At 38.0% G+C, this 17,243-nt stretch overlaps 2 protein-coding genes across 4 annotated transcripts; one reads left to right on the top strand and one right to left on the bottom strand.

Moving 5' to 3' along the window:
* Positions 1-2,456: 2,456 nt before the first annotated feature.
* LOC106084989 (uncharacterized protein DDB_G0287625) lies at positions 2,457-6,323 on the top strand. Of its 3 annotated transcripts, none has more exons than XM_013248990.2 (5): positions 2,457-2,595; positions 2,662-2,837; positions 2,908-3,267; positions 5,276-5,990; positions 6,065-6,323. In XM_013248990.2, the coding sequence occupies exons 1-5, from the start codon at positions 2,558-2,560 to the stop codon at positions 6,141-6,143; spliced, it is 1,368 nt and encodes a 455-aa protein (XP_013104444.2). In that variant the 5' UTR covers positions 2,457-2,557; the 3' UTR covers positions 6,144-6,323. The 3 variants fall into 3 exon arrangements, with proteins under 3 accessions (XP_013104444.2, XP_059222749.1, XP_013104438.2); XM_059366766.1 differs by having other exon boundaries at positions 2,458-2,595; positions 2,665-2,837; positions 5,264-5,990; XM_013248984.2 differs by having other exon boundaries at positions 2,458-2,595; positions 5,264-5,990.
* A 1,468-nt stretch (positions 6,324-7,791) lies between these two features.
* On the bottom strand, positions 7,792-16,798 carry LOC106085685 (uncharacterized). The gene is made up of 6 exons (XM_059367069.1): positions 16,376-16,798; positions 14,098-14,586; positions 12,676-14,022; positions 10,703-10,954; positions 9,298-9,747; positions 7,792-9,220 (listed from the first exon to the last, which is right to left on the bottom strand). Exons 1-6 carry the CDS (start codon positions 16,619-16,621, stop codon positions 7,874-7,876), a joined length of 4,131 nt encoding a protein of 1,376 aa, XP_059223052.1. The 5' UTR covers positions 16,622-16,798; the 3' UTR covers positions 7,792-7,873.
* Positions 16,799-17,243: the final 445 nt, after the last annotated feature.

The following is a 17,243-nucleotide window of genomic DNA, read 5'->3' as shown; positions in this document are numbered from 1 at the left end:
CGGAATGACAAAATGAATATACCCCCATCCTTTGGTGATGTGTATAAAAAGGGAGCATCAAAACGGGAGTAGCGAAGCGGACCACCGGGATGCTTGTCTTCCCATAAAGATTTAATTCTTTTCTCTCCCTCTCTCCCTCTCACCCCCTCAGTCCCTCTCTTCCCTTCAGTCCCTTTCTTCCTCCCTCAATCACAATCAATTAAAATCCCATTATGATTTTTGCCTTAATATCTTTAATAACTATTTCTTTGTAAATTGCATTTAAAGTCTACAAAAATACACACACAGCGATATCTACTACTTCATAGTTGGTTCACGTTTTACTATCAAAGAGCAATGCTTAAACACATCACTATTTCACCTCCGGCATTGGAGGGAAAATGTTGCTTGTTGTTTTTCTTCTTATCGTGTATTCATCCAATAATTGTTCTGGGCAAAGCATGTTCTTGTATCCTCTTGTTCATTTACCATACATTGTAATTCATCTGGTAGTGAGGTTTTGCAATTGCAACATTGAAATGCCCATAGGAACTATAGTTGGACAAGTAGGCAGATACATATTCACTATATCCCTACAAACATTTTTAAAAATTTTAGAGGAGCCTTCATCCTCGTGATGAACAAAACAATCTTCTGAAAGATTTTTACGCAATTGTTATTCCGTATGAGTCGCAAAACACTCTTCTACGATATCATTGGACAATCCTTATACTCGTCCGTATGACTCGTGAAGCTCTCTTCTAGGTTATCATTGGACAATCCATTGCATATGTGGATGTTTTAGGAACTCTTCGCGACGATTCTCGTACAACCCATAGCCTTATAATTGTCGGTATGACTCGTGAAACTCTCTTCTATGTTATCATTGCACAATCCATTGCGTGTTCGGAAGTTTTAGCAACTCTTCGCGACGATTATTACGCAACCCATTACGTTATAATCGTCTGTATGACTCGTGAAACTCTCTTCTGGATTATCATTGGACAATCCATTGCATGTGTTTTAGCAACTCTTCGCGACCCATTGCGTTATAATCGTCCAGAAGATTTGTTTATAAATTGCCTGAGTTAACTTTTCGTGATAGTTTTTATTTTCATGCCTGGTGCTGAATTATGTTGTTCGATGTTTTATTTTGCGTGGACAACTTTCACAATACCATACAGAATTTTCATTTGGTTAATATGACGATTGGTACTTAGTATGACGAATATGGCAAGTAATAAATTTTTTTTGGTAGTTGTTACGTTTTCGATGAACAAATCATTGTATCTTGGTATGCATTTTTAGATCTTCCAATCGAATAACGCGCAACTCTTTTAGAACAGTATACAATAAATATCCCAAAACACTTATTTGTTACTCGTCCGGGAGAGTAATGCGCAACTCTACCAGAAGAGTATTTCATAAATCTTCCAAAACACTCATCTGTTACTCGCCCACACTATTCTTGCGCAATTCTAAGATCTTCCAAGACTCTTTTGACTTACTCATTAGTAACTCATGTGGAAGATTCGCGGAACACTCCTCCAGAAGATTCGTATTGAGGACACAAATTAAAAATCGTCTACGACTCTTAGAAAAGTTCGTTCTTCATCGTAATCTTCATCTAGAAGATTCGTGAAAGATTGTTTGGCGATCAAAAATGTTTGCAGCATTAAAGCATATAAGCATAGGTGGAAAACCATTACACGTTAGGGTTGAGTGAACACACAAACAAAAATTAAATACGTAATTAGAAAATAATAAACAAGCAAGAACGTGCTAAGTTCGGCCGGGCCGAATTTGTGAAACCACCACAATAGATTTTGCAACAAATTTACCCAAATGAACCTAGTTGAAGGACATATGTGTACTTTTTGCATCAAATTTCTGTCATATCAGCCAAAAACTAAAGCTTCTAGGGACCTTAGAAGACAAATCGGGAGATGGGTTTATAGGGGAGCTATATCAGTTAACAGACAAAATTAAAAAGAACTTGACACGGTCGTAACAGAACACTAAGTGAAACCAGTAAAGAAAGGCCTAAGTAGGGCAGTGTCAACTGTTAAATATCCTACACCTACCCTATAAGTACAAAGTGGGAGCTATATCTAATTCTGAACAAATTTTGATGGAGCTCTGATGATATTTTCAGATGGATTGTTAAACAATCCGTACCACATTTCGAGCAAATATGTTCAAGCTGTAATAACTACGGTTGACAAATGACAACAAATTGCAAATTACCCGAAATGCGACTATATCCAAGTCTGAACCGATTTCGACCAAACTTCTTGGATATTGTGGTAGTCGTCAAAGGAAAGCTTTGTACGAAATTTTGGCAAGTCGATCGGTATACTTATCAATGGGTCTATCTCTTTTCCTTCTGGGTGTTACAAACAAATGCACTAAGTTATAATACCCTGTGCGACAGTAGTGGTGTAGTGTATACAATTTTCCTCTCTGTGTATTTAACTTTTTTCCCTGGTTGCATAAAAACAAAATTTTTCTGTCAGATATGATTTTCTCCGAAAACTAAACTTAAAATTTATTTCTTATAAAATGTTTTAGATTTGAAATGGTTTGCCGTTGTCCTGCAGACATAATAACCTCAAGGTAAGCATACATACATGATTCCCTTAACGAGGTTCCCTTAAAAGTGAACATTTTTTTATCCTTCAGTAGCCAAAATTGTTCTAGATATTGGAATCATAGGTGTCACACCTGCTTTGTTTTGAAAAAGTTTTGTCGCCAATTAATCAAGGTCTATTGTAGGACGCAATTTCGCGAAAAGTATTCTGTATTTGAAGGGGGCAATAGTATCAATATAAGGATACATAGAACAAGATCGCAAAGAGGTAAGTAAGAAGGGTTATAAAATTCAAAAGAAAAATATTAAAAATACAATTGCTTTTTTCGAATATAAAGATAAGGCAAATGTTCATGGGGATCTTTGTGGAACGCAGCACTGGCAAAAAGTAGCAAAAGGAGATATAGCGAATGAAACTGTATGTAAAAAGCCTTTAGGTACCGATTGGGAGAGACAAGCACAAAGAAATAAAACTACTCAAACCTCCAACTCTGAGAATATTATGAAGCCAAAGGCCAAAGCACCAAAACATAATCACAATGATAAACCTGGTTTAAAATCTCCTCAAGAAAATCGTATTTCTGTAATCAAGAAAGTCGTTAAAGACAATCAAAAGCAACTGAGTCTTCAAATAAATAAAGGTCAAACAGAAAATTCCACTGAGGTTGGCAAAAAGAAGAAAACGAAATCCCAAAAAGGTAATGGTAGTGGTGTGTTAATAATTCACAAAATAAAAACATTTTTCCAAACACAAACATTACACTCAAAGAAATTTGTTTGGACAGCAAAAATCAAAAAAATGGTTTTGAGCCTGTGAGCTAACTATACGTTCACCATCTTTCGATTAAGCCCATAGTTGTAATCATCTGTTATTTAAATGTCTTTAGTTCCTATTTGGTAAAATAGCAAAAAAAACTTGGCTTCATATATTTATTCTTTTTTTGTCCATAAGCATAAGTTCGAAGATGGGCTATATCGACTATACCTTGATATAGCCCCCATTTAGACCGATGCGCCGATTTAGGGCCTTAGGCCCATAAAAGCCACATTTATTATTTGATTTTGCTGAAATTTGGGACAGTGATTTGTGATAGGCCCTTCGACATTCTACTTCAAATCGGTCCAGATTTGGATATAGCTGCCATGTAGACCGATCTCTTGATTTAAGGTCATGCGCCCATAAAAGGCGCATTTATTGTCCGATTTTGCCAAAATTTGGGACAGTGAGTTGTGTTAGGTCCTTCGATATCCTTCTTCAATTTGGCCCAGATCGGTCCAGATTTGGATATAGCTGCCATATAGACCGATCTCTCGATTTAAGGCTTTGGGCCCATAAAAGGCGCATTTATTGTCCGAAATTTGGGACAGTGAGTTGTGTTAAGCCCCTCGACATAGTCCTGCAATATGACACAGATCGGCCCAGATTTGAATATAGCTGCCATGTAGACCGATCTCCCAATTTAAGGTTTTAAGGCCAAAAAGGCGCATTTATTATCCGATTTCGCCGAAATTTGGGAAAGTGAGTTGTATTAGGCTCTTCGACATTTTTCTGTAACCTAACCCAAATTGGTCCAGATTTGGATATAGCTGCCATGAAGACCGATATCTCGATATAAAGTTTGGTGGTATGCGCCATTAAAGGCGCATTTATAATCCGATTTCACTGAAATTTGACACAGTGACTTTTGTTAGGCTTTTCGACATCCGTGTCGTATATGGTTCAGATCGGTTTATTTGTAGATAAAGCTACTAAAAAGATCAATATTTTGTTATACACAATTGAACAATGACTTGTACGTATTAGTATTTGGTCCAAATCGGAACATATTTCGATGAAGCTGCAATGGGACATAAGGTATGCATTTTCAACGGATTTTGACGAAAGGTGATTTATATATATACCCGAGGTGGTGGGTATCCAATGTTCGGCCCGGCCGAACTTAACGCCTTTTTACTTGTTCTACATTCACAATGGACCTATGATCGCCAAGTGAAGGCACTAGCACACTAGTTGCGCGGCCTTCAACCTAAACTTACCTAAGGAGGCAGCGCATAGACAATTTTCAAAAAAAAAATTTACACCCGATAACCTATCGGTTCCTACTGCGTTGTTATTCTTCAGCTGGGTTACTGCCACTTTGACAGATTTTTGCCGTTTAACTATCGGCTCCTACAGCCTTGTAATTTTTTAACCGGTTGACAGTGATTTTCATTTTATTCCGGCTGAATGGTATACACCCGATGCCGTCGTAAGATTTATTGTTCCCTCCTTTTGCCGCTAATGTTCTTTCCCTTGCCGCTATTGTTCTTTCCCTTGCCGCTAATGTTCTTTCTATATCCACCCCTAAAGAACTGAAACTACCGGTTATAAACTGGAGCTTTGCATTTTTTTAGGTATAGTGATGCTGTACTTTATATCGGAAAGAGTCTTGCCTACATCATATTCCCTGAAGAATCAAGCATTTTATTCAGTATAATAAAGTGTTTGTAAAAGTTGCCTGCCAATAGAAGAGTTCCTTTAAGCTCATGAACGTATTATTTTGATTGGTGCAGATACTTGGAGGCATTAATGTAGAACTACTTCTGAAGCCGTAGGTGAATTCGTCCTGAGTACGGCTAAACTAAACACTGAGCCAACAAAGATCCAGATAGAATAACAGAACATTCCCTAAAATTCTCAAATATTCTCCTTAGTCCTTATTGCAGATCGAAATCTGTCCGTTTTTGGAAACATGGAAAGTAAGGAAATCAACTTAAATGCCAATAACAGAAACCAAAGAAAAGAAAACCCTAAAAGTGAATCAATGGGTACCTCAAAACTCAATAATACACAAAAGGCCATTAACAAGAATGCTAAGAAAAAATCTAACAAAATATCGCAAGAACCCATCACAGCAGAATTGGTCAGTGAAGAAAATAAGAAAAAATCAGTCAAAAAATTCCAGAATCCAATACCAAAGAAAAAGTTGCCAGCCGAAATCAATCAATTTTTTCAGCAAAGTAAAAGCAAGTCAGAAAAGAAACTTCATAAGGCAATAGCAGAGAACGAAAACCAAAAACCAATCAAGACTAACAAAATAAACAAGAAAAATGGAGCAAAAATGTCCCCCTTAGCTCCAAAGGCCAATAAGAACAGTTCTTTCAATAGAATTAGAGACATAAGAACTCCTAAAAACCCTTTTGAAAATATCATGATAACTGACTTGAGAAGGAAGGTTCGAAATGGCCAAAATCTTAGAAGTCCAAAGCAGATTGTTCCTTCGAAAGATCTTCAGACTAAACAAAACATGTCTAGCCCCAAGCATCAGAACCTAAGGATAGAAAAGCCTAAAATTTTCCCGAATAGACATGAGAAACCCTCAAGATTCGATGTAAAACCTTGGGATATTTTGCGTGCCGCAATGGAACAACGTGATCAATGGTATGTCTATATTTGTCAGCCTTCTAAGGCTTCTCAAAACAGGTAATGGCGAGTCTTTGAATTTCTTTTTTCAGTTGTGTAGTATCACAGCAGCCTACCATAAGTTGTGCGTGCTGTCCTTGGAATTGCGAATCCTGCAAATGTAGCCAATGATGAGTCAATCAATGAAGGCATATAAAATACTAGCTGAAGCCGGCCGGCTCCGCTACGCCTCCTTTTACAATATATGGAACAAAATTGTCCTTTGAATATTTATTTTCGACAGTTAAAGAGCGTTAGTGAAATACCATGCTACGAAAGTGGTATATGTGTGTCGCTTGTCTTTATGTTAAATCCCATATGATCTTTATTGGCCTTTGAAGGGGTTAGGGATGTACTCCATTCATAAAAACTGTATTAAAGTTCGATATTCCAATGGGGATTTTGGAGCGGGAAGGGCCCCAGGGTGGTGGTTGGTGGTGGACAAGATCCTCAAGTCACACACTCACATGGGGTGCTGACAAAAAAAAAACCTTGTACACCACGTACAAAGCAATTGGCCGATCTGTGTTAAGTTATGCAGCGCCAGTGTGGTCCCGTCAGCTCTGTAACACGCCGCTCTTCGAACTGCGACGGGCTGTCTCCTCAGTTCTCGTGTGGACCACCTCCATCAGGAGACAAAGATTCTACCAGTACAAAGATATAACTACAACCGTCTCAACTCCTACAGACCAAGGATTGATGCCGACATATGTCCCGATTGTGACCAGAGATCACACGTCACTTGTTTAACTGCCCAGCTAGACCCACTCGACGCAGACCCAGATCCCTAAGTCGCAGAGTTCCTGGATCTGGATACTCAACAGAATCTAGCAGACGAAAGATAGAACACAACAAACTGCTACAACAACAACGGAACTTCTACAACAACAACTGACCAAACTTGGCACGGATGTCGTACAAGATTTGCGACCTCTAGGGGCTACAGGAGTCTATGGATCTATCGGTTTAAATGGGAACTAAATAAGGTTATAGGCCGACTAGCAGCATACAGGGCACAAATGTAAAACCTTATAGTAGAAATGATTGTGCACAATTTTAGACAAATCCGATAAGAATTTCGCCCTTAGAGGCTAAAGGAGTCTTATGGATGCTTCGATGGATCAGTTTAAATGGGAATTTTATCAGGTTTTCTACCAAGTCATATCATACCTGGCAAGACTTTTGCAGGTCATAGCAAAAGTCTTGTCCAAAATGTCAGCCAAATCGGATAAAAATTGTGCTCTCTAGAGGCTCAAGAAGTAAAATCGGGATATCGGTTTAAATGGGAACTATTATAGTAGAAGTCATTGTGCGAAATTTCAGCCAAAACGGATAATTATTGCGCACTCAAGGGGCTCAAAAAGTGCATTTGGTAAATCGATTTGTATGAGAGCTTGATTAAGTTATGGAGCAATTCTGACAATACTTGTCCCAAATATTGGAGACCATAGTAGAAGTCGCCGTGCAAAATTTCGGCCAAATTGGATAAGAATTGCGGACTAATCTATCGATTTATATGGGAGCTATATTGCTTTTTTGGCTCTAAATCCATCAAAGACAAGTTCTACAAGGTGTAAAGAAATTCTCTTCCCGATTCTTCATAATTTCTACCACTCTAAGCTCCCTTTCCCCTGCAGTTATAGTGAAAAACTCATATCTCGTTAGGTATATCACTGGCCTTTTGGAACGTTAACACAAATCTGTAGCATAGGCAGCCAATAAAACGATTTGAATCAATAGCATTTTTATAGGCATGGTGTTGCCAATGATAAAGTGTAAAAAAGTTATAATACGAAATTTATTCAACAACAAAATTTCATTAATTCCCTTGACCCAAGAAAACATACATTGGTGTGCTTGTTTTATATATCTTCCAACATTTCCTCATCTTCTCTCTCCAGATATTTTTTTGTCAACACATCTGTCCTACGATGCGTTCTCATGTGATGGTAGATGCCAGCTTTATTCTTATAACCTTTACCACAGAGTTTACAAAAATGATTTATGCCCTGCAAATGAATGGCTTTGTGTCGAGTTAGATAAATCTTCGTGGTGAAGCCTTTGCCACATGTATCGCAAACAAATTCTCGTTTTTTGATATGCTTCATTCGCATATGGTTCGTTAGCAAATTCTTGGTATAGAAGCCCTGTGAACATTCTTGACAATAGTGGACATATTCTTTGTTGTGACGTCTCCTATGCGTAGTAAGCTCTTGGGCACATTTAACATTGTGGCCGCAAATCTCACAACAATATGGCATTTCGCCGGTATGGTAACGTGTGTGAATTTGTAAATCAGCCGCTCTTATAAATTGCCTACCACATTCCTTGCACTCATGCTTGAAGTCTTTCATATGCTTTCTGGCGTGAGCTACGTAGGGTTCTTGCTTCTTATACACCTTATGACACACAGAACACTGCAGGCGTTTCAAATTCGTTTCGTTTTCGTGGTGAGTGCTGTGGTGTATTTTTAATACAAAAACACCTTTAAATTTTTTGCCGCAAGCGGAACAAGAAGATGGACCGCAATGGTCGACTAGGAATGACATGTGTTTGTAATATTTACAAATATCAGACTGCTCGCATAGCTTCTCCACCAGTAGCCTCTTTTCGCGAGAACAATACATGTGTAAATTATAAACGTAGCGTTTAAGACTCTCTATGTCGACCTCCATGCCCATTTCCTTTTCTAAGATTTGCTGCATGTCCTGCAAAGCTTCCAGCCTTTTATTATTGCACACATATTCCACCAGATCGGTATTCCAAAGATGTGGATATTTCTTATAAATGCCCAATATTTGTACTATTTGTTGGGGACTCAGTTTTGAATACTGCTCATTGATTCTGGTTATTGTCATCTCCATGCATGGTCGCATAAACTCTAAATATTTAGCATACCATGGGGTCTTTCGTTTTTCTCCCTTTCTGTCGTTGGGGTCAAAGTGATTTATATAATTTCTGTACGAACTGCGCAAAGAACGCAATATTTCTTCGATTTGACTAGTGTTGGTCATGGGAATATTGGCATTTTCCATTTCTTCAGCTATTTGCCGTAGATGCAGTTCTCGATCTGCTTTTTTTAAACGCGCCGTCTTATCAAGTTTCCACAGTTGCGGATGTTTTTCATAGGCAGCTAGTAGAGCTACAACATGTGACCGGTTTCTCATAAAGTCTTGTACAAATATCATTTGCTTTTTATGAGGAAAAGGCTTAAAGCAGTAGCAATTAAAAAAAATTATTTTGTTATATATGGAAATTTGGGTATGGGTAAAATCAATTAACATACCTTATTCTCTGGTTCATCCTCAACATCGTCAGTATTTTTTGATTTTGTTCTGCCTTTGCGGGACTTGGGTACTAACAGCTCTTCTTCCTCTTCTTCATCGTCAATCATTTCTTCTTCATAATCCCCATCGTAGTGATTGGTCCTTTTTTGTCTTGTACCATATGCATTCTTATTATCATTCATATCGTTATATTCTTCATCATTTTCGTCTTCTTCCTCACACTCCTGTTCTTCCTCATTTTCATGATCAACCTGATTTTCATGCTCATCATTCAAACTCTGGCTGTCTGTGATAAGTTCCTCCTCTTTTACAAGTGACATATCGAGTTCATCACTCGACTCATGATTAATTTTAACCTCAAGTGCATAATCGGTAATTTCGGTGTAATCGTTTTCAGATACATTTTCATCTTCGTGATCGCTATTGTGTTTTATTAATTTCAAGGGATCCTAAAAGAAAGAAGACATAAACATTAGAGTATGCTGACCAAGCGGTGGTCAAGATCTTAATCTAGGAAAATTACAATTTTGCCCAAAAAACTAAGGTTGTAAAATCAGATGTACATGGAATTTGACATAGTTGGTTGTCTTAAAGATACTGAAACATTTTTATAGATATAATAGAAACCTTGACCTTTACAACTGGTATGCAACTATCAGCCGACTTTCTTGGACTTCGATAACAAATTATCTGATGAATATCAGTTATGGAACAGGGGATACAGGAGCAAAAACATCCAAGCCCTTCTGCGCAGATCTTCATGAATTAGAAGAAGAGGTTTAGCTATACCATGTGCAATATAGTGAGTATATGTGTGTTTGCCTTATCGTTCCTCCAAATAAGCAGTGTATTAAGCAGGTGTGAAAGAGGTTCATGAGGGTATGATAGCGAAAACGTTGAACATCTAACAACTTCCCCTTTGAGCGACTATGCTCTTAAACAACCTTTCTTCCAAAGGGAGCTTGACAAGAATCTCTGCCGCCGTATGCCAGTATGTAGCTAAACAATTACAACTATATTCTTGGGGACCATCTGCCACCTTTTAGCATCTTAGGCGCACGGCATACCAGAAAAGTTATGGCTCCACTACGTTCCAACAGTTGCGGTCGGCTCAAATGTTTTTGGCTTGGTATTGACGGTAGATGTGTGCCCGCATGAGACTAAGAACCACACATCACGCACCAGTAACAGAGTTCCTATATACATATTTATTTACGAATAGTTTATGGAAGTTACAACACATCGTAATACAACTCACTAACTTACTTCACCCGTATTCACAAAACTTAAAAGCCGTTTTATTAGACAGTTCTATAGAGGATATCTGTCAAATAAGCCTACTTTAAACTACTTTAAGTTTTGTGAATATGGGCATATGTATACGAGTTAGGCATACATACATACCTCGTAATTTTCTGCTATGGGCACCTCAGTTGGGTGTGCAGCTTTTCGGCGAGCCACCTTTGTTTCAGCTTTTAGCTTTTCATCGTGATCTAGGCAATGAAGCACAAATGAACCAATAGAATTACATATTTCATTGCACTGGTCACATTTCAATATATACTGATATTTATGATTATCATATTTGGCCAAAAGTATACCACCCCTTCGGACGAAAACTCCAACATCACAGTCTACCATTGCTAACAATTGTAACTGTGATCAGACGAAAAAGTATCTTTTTTATTGTTGTGGACAGTTAAATCATGGAATCAGTTAAATATGGCCATTAGCTTTGATAAAAAAATTTAGGTTTTCCAAATTAGAAAGTTGAAACAAGGAATTTGGAAGCACAACTAAATGAAACAGCTGATAATATTCCCCAGCGACAGAGAACAAAGTCACAATAGAATTTCTTTAAAGGCGGCAAAAGTGTTGCCGTCTGCCAGGGTTCATTAAAGAAGGAAGCCTGACTTGTTTACCAGGTAGTTTATCGTAAACAGCTGAGTAACTTTTTTTCCGCGGAGTGCACTATCTTTCAACGAGTTTTGGTTGTGTGTGTGTATTATAATTAAAAACTATACCACACAAACAACGAAAAATTACGCGAATTAGTAACATACACAAGATCAGGGTTGCACTAATCACTGGTTTTGACAGATAATGCACTCTATATTTTATTGTTGGGCAACTGCTATGAACATCAAAAGGCCGCATGAACATCTTTAAGGATGTCAATCCACCAATTGAAAATGTCATCATATAGGAGAAAACGTAAGCAAAAAATGAATGTTAAAAGAGAAAAAGTTGGCATCCTCCATGCGAAGTACTACCAAAAATTTAAAAAAATTTGGAATGCTGCATACGGAGTAACTACAACGGCAGTCGCGGACAATCAACGGAATTGAGCGGAGTCTCAGTGAGAGGTCGGGCGGCACGACTCTTGCACAAATACTGAGTGCCTACGATGCTAGATATGACAAGGCGAATTATTGACGCCTTTAAATAATCAATGGTCACTCTGTTCCCGCGGCGATCGGTCCTTTGGACCGGAACGAGCTTGCTCACCTACAGGAGCTTGACGAGGATCTCTACCTTGCCTTAAAACACTACTCCACGTACGGCAAAACAAAATGTCGCTCGATTTCAGTCGTCAAAGTTAAATTCCTAAACATAATGAGCGCGTTGAGGAGCGTCGCGTTGAAAAATGCAACTCTGCAAACAAATGTTAAAAAGCAACATTCAAAAGATAAACAACTTTTAACTTTGACGACAACAGGCACTACTTCAAGTGTGACAACGCCGAATGATACTTGGTTTCAAGCGTCAAAGTTGAAATTTTTCTAATTTTTCCGAGTTACCTTTTTGGAATTTGCGTTGCATTTTTGCAACGCGACGCTCAAAACCAAAACTCAACGGCAGTTTTACTTTTTCATACATGGCGAAACAATTAAAGCTGGTCTCATTTGTACAACAACCACAAATCATGTGTTGCAATCTGCCATCTTGTCATCAAGCTGATCGACGTTTTGCCAACACACACAAAGAAATTTGTGTGCGTGTGTGTATACGTGTGCGGACATGAAGTGAGAATATGCGAGAAAGAAATTAACAACAAAGAGAATGGAAACAAAAATCTGGCATCTTAACACTGTCAAACCTGGCCGGCTGTTAATAACTGTTTGCGAGAGACCACCTTTTTAAATCCGCCTTGGTTGCCTTAGTGGGATTTATTTGCAGAGTTGCATTTTTCAACGAAACGCTTACAAACAAAACCCAATGCTGTTACTTTTGTGGTCTATTTTGCTTGATCCCTCAAGCTTTATGCTTAATGAAGTATGCCAGTATAATGCTCCCAAGGACAAAAAGCGACATCAAAAAACTCGAACTTACAAAAGAACAAAAGCACTAAAACATACATCGGTATGTGCGTTTTATATATCTTCCAACATTTCATCACATTCTCTGTCGAGATATTTTTTTTTCAACACATCTGTCCTTCGATGCGTTCTCATGTGATGGTAGATGCCAGCTTTATTCTTATAACCTTTTCCACAAAGTTTACACACATGATTTATGCCCTTCAAATGGATGGATTTGTGTCGATTTAGATATTTCTTAGTAGTGAAGCCTTTGCCGCATGTATCGCAAACAAATTCTCGTGTTTTGATATGCTTCATTCGCATATGGTCCGTTAGCATATCTTTGCTGTAGAAACCCTGTGAACATTCTTCACAGTAGTGTAGATATTCTTTGTTGTGACGTCTTCGATGCACCGTTAGCTCTTGGGCATGTCTAAAATTTTGACCGCATATCTCACAACAATATGGCAATTCGCCGGTATGGTAACGTGTGTGAATTTGTAAATCGGCCGGCCTTATAAATTTCTTACCACAATCTTTGCACTCATGTTTGAAATCTTTCATATGCTTTCTGGCGTGAGCTACGTAGGGTACGTGCGTCTTATACACTTTCAGGCACACAGAACACTGCAGGTGTTTTAAATTAGCTTCGTTTTCGTGCTGAATGCTATGGTGAATTTTCAACACAAAAACTCCTCCAAATTTCTTGCCACAAGCGGAACAGAAAAATGGACCGCAATGATCGACTAGGAAAGACATGTGTTTGTAATATTTACAAATATCTGACTGCTCGCAAGGCTTCTCCACCAATAGCCTCTTTTCTCGAGTACAATACATGTGTACATTGTAAACGTAACGTTTAAGACTCTCTATGTCGACCTTCATACCCATTTCCTTTTCAATGGTTTGCTGCATTTCCTGCAAAGCTTCCAGCCTTTTATTATTGCACACATATTCCACCAGATCGGTATTCCAAAGATGTGGATATTTTTCATAAATGCCCAATATCTGTACTATTTGTTGGGGACTCAGATTTGAATAGTGCTCATTGATTCTGGTTATTGTCATCTCCATGCATGGTCGCATAAACTCCAAATATTTGGCATACCATGGGGGCTTTCGTTTTTCTCCCTTTCTGTCGTTGGGGTCAAAGTGATTTATGTAGAGCCTGTAGGAATTACGTATATAACGCAATACTTCTTCGATTTGACTGGTGCTGGTCAAGGGAATATTGGCATATTCCATTTCATCGGCTATTCGCCGGAGATGTAGTTCTCGATCTGCTTTTTTTAAATGCTCTGTCTTATCAAATTTCCACAGTAGCGGTTGTTTTTCATAGGCAGCCAGTAGAGCTGCAACATGCGACCGATTTCTCATAAAGTCATGTATAAACATCAGTATTTGTTTTTTGTGAGGCAAAGGCTTTAAGTAGTAGAAATTAAAACTAGATTAAGTTAAATATGGGAATTACGCTTTGGTGAAAGTCAATTAGCATACCTTATTCCCTTGTTCACCCTCAACATCGTCAGTTATTTTTGACTTTTTTCTGCGCTGTCGGGACTTGGTTACTAACAGCCCCTCTTCCTCATCATCGACCAGTTCATCTACATAATCCCCATCATAGTGATTTGTGCTTTTTTGTCTCATACCATTATTTACCATATCTGGATATTCTTCATCATCACTCTCATGTTCTTTATCATTTTTAAGATATTGCTCATTTTTATACTCTTCATAATTTTCATATTCCTTCTGACTGTCATATTCTTCCTGATTTTCATGATCATCCTGATTTTCATGGTCATCATTCAAACTCCTGCTGTCAGTAATAAGTTCCTCCTCTTTTACAAGCGACATATCAATGCCATCATTCGACTCATTATTAATTTTAACCTTAAAATCATTTTTGGTAATTTTTGTATCATCGTTATCAGACATAATTTCATCGTCGAAAACGCTATTGTGTTTTATTAATTTCAAGGGATCCTGAAAGAACGAGGACATAAGAGTTACAACAAAAAGCAACTCACTAAGCGGTTGTCAAAACCCTAATCTTGGAAAAATTCTAATGCCGGTACACACAAAACTTAATATAGCCTTGAAATGGGTTTACTTAGTAGATTTACTTTCAAGAGCTGTCAAATAAACCTATTTTAAGACTTCATTAAGTTTTGTGAATAAGCCGGGAAGGGCCTACGGTGTCTTGAGAATTTTGAACCCCCACATAAGCCTAAGAAATATGGGTTTCAAATTAAATCAATAAATGCGACTTTAATGGGTCTAAAAACTTAAATCGAAAGATCGGTCCTTATGGCAGCTATATGCAAATCTAGATCGATGTCGGCCAAATTGAAGAAATATGTCGAGGGGCTTAACTCACTGTCCCAAATTTCGGCGACATCGGACAATAAATGCGACTTTTATGGGCCTAAAACCTTAAATCAACATATCGGTCTATATGACATCTATATTCAAATCTGGACCCATCTGCGCCAAATTGCAGAAGGATATGGAAGGGCCTAACACAACTCACTGTCCCAAATTTCGGCGACATCGGACAATAAATGCGCATTTATGAGCGTAAGACCTTAAATCGAGAGATCGGTCTATATGGCAGCTATATCCAAATCTGGACTGATCTGGGCCAAATTGAAAAAGGTTGCGGAAGGGCTTAACGCAACTCACTGTCCTAAATTTCAGCAAAATCGGATAATAAATGTAGCTTTTATGGGCCTAAACCCTAAATCAGACGGACAGACATGGCTCGATCGTCTTTTATGTACCCCATTCCTATGGTGGTGGGTATAAAAAAATCATCTTGGTAAAAGATTTGATTGCTTGATATGGGCCAATCAGTTAGACACACCGCTGTTGTATATGTGAAGACACGGGATAACTATAGGAATCACTCGGACTGGAACTTTGAGCTCCAATCTGTGTGGTGTTCTTCGTTATCACGAGAAGCTAAGAGGGGAGCTACCGGGCGCGTCCATAGGAATGGAGAAATACGGAGTATCTGCAACTGCAATCGCGGACAATCAGCGGTAACTAGTGACGAGTCTCAGTGAGAGGTCGGGTGGTACCGGCTCTAGCTTAAATATTGAATGCCTATGATGCTCGATACAAGACGAGTTTTTGGTCCCTTAAATAACCAATGGTCATAATGTTCCCCCGACGACCGATCGAGCTTGCTCCCTTATAAGAGCTTAACGAGGATCGCCACCTCCAAATGCAAATGTAGCTACAACAACAACATTAGGAACAACAAAATAAAGTTGGTCTTAAAACCCAGAAAACTCGTTATTTTTTTTTTTTTTTTTAATTTTTAATAGCTTTAAACTTTCGAAAAAGGTACCAATTTGCTGGTGTACCTTGGTACTTTCGGGCTTTAAAAAGTCCCAAAAAAGTACCAAAGTATCAGGATTATCATCACTGGAGCAGATCTTGCGCATTGTTTTCGCTTCGTTCCTTGAGATCAAGTAGTATATTAAGCAGGTCTAAACAGCGTTCATGAGTATAGGATAGCGAAAGCGTTTATATACCAACTTTTCCAGCGATCGCGTCTATGCTCTGTCAAGACCTTGCTCGCAAAGGGAGCATTATTTTCCGATAATTTCTTTGACCTGAGATTGATGTTAGATGTGTGTCCTTTTGAGACTGGGAACCACGCAACTCACATTAATCTAATTAAACGACTAATGGATAGAAAATACAACATACAGTAATACAACTGACTAACTACGTTAGTAATTATTATATAAACATACATACATACCTCGTCCTTTTCTGATTCGGACGTTTTAGTTTGCTGTGCAGCTTTTCGACGAGTCACCTTTTTTTCAGCTTTTAGGTTTTCATCGTGATCAAGACAATGAAGCACAAATGAATCAATGCAATAACATATTTCATTACACTGGTCACATTTTAATATATACTGGTATTTACGATTATTATATTTGGCCAAAGGAGCCAAAAGTATGCCACCCCTTCGGACGAAAACACCAATATCACAGTCTACCATTACTAAGAAATGTTACTGTGCATGCAGATGAGAAAAGAGCTTTTTATTGTAATGGAAAAATAGGGTAAATATGGTCATAAGCTTTGATTTAAAATGTAGTTTTTCCAAATTAAAAAGTTGAAACAGGGAATGTAGATGTACAGCTAAGTAAACAACTGATTTTTGTTTACCTCTGGCGCCAGAGAACTAAGTCACTGTAGTTTTTTTAACGGCGACAAGATAATTGTTATCTGCTGCGCTCAGTGTATTGGCTGATACCAAGGGAGCAAGTGCAGTTAACGGGCCCCTCGTCAAATGAGGTAATTTTTTTCAGGTGATACGATTTCGATGTGCTGAATGAAACTGTACAAAAATTTTGTTGGGGAAGGACCTAGTCCATGAGATATATGTCTTTAAAGTTCAAAATGTAAATGCTTATAACTTTTTTTTATTGTTAAACCGATAAGGAAGAAATACAATAAAAACCATCAGGTAGACTTTTTAAATCGCTTTCAGACAATAGTAAAAAAATTTTTAAAAATCTTTAAATCTTTGATAGTTTTAATGAAAATATTAAAATTTTGAACAATCTTTTTCAAAAAACTACAATTTATTCAAAATTTTCCTATAAAAATTTAACCAA

The sequence above is a fragment of the Stomoxys calcitrans genome, chromosome 4 (genome assembly GCF_963082655.1).
Source record: "Stomoxys calcitrans chromosome 4, idStoCalc2.1, whole genome shotgun sequence".
NCBI classification, from domain to species: Eukaryota; Metazoa; Arthropoda; class Insecta; order Diptera; family Muscidae; genus Stomoxys; species Stomoxys calcitrans.
Note: the sequence above shows the minus strand (reverse complement) of the source record. Positions and strands in the feature narration are given on the sequence as shown.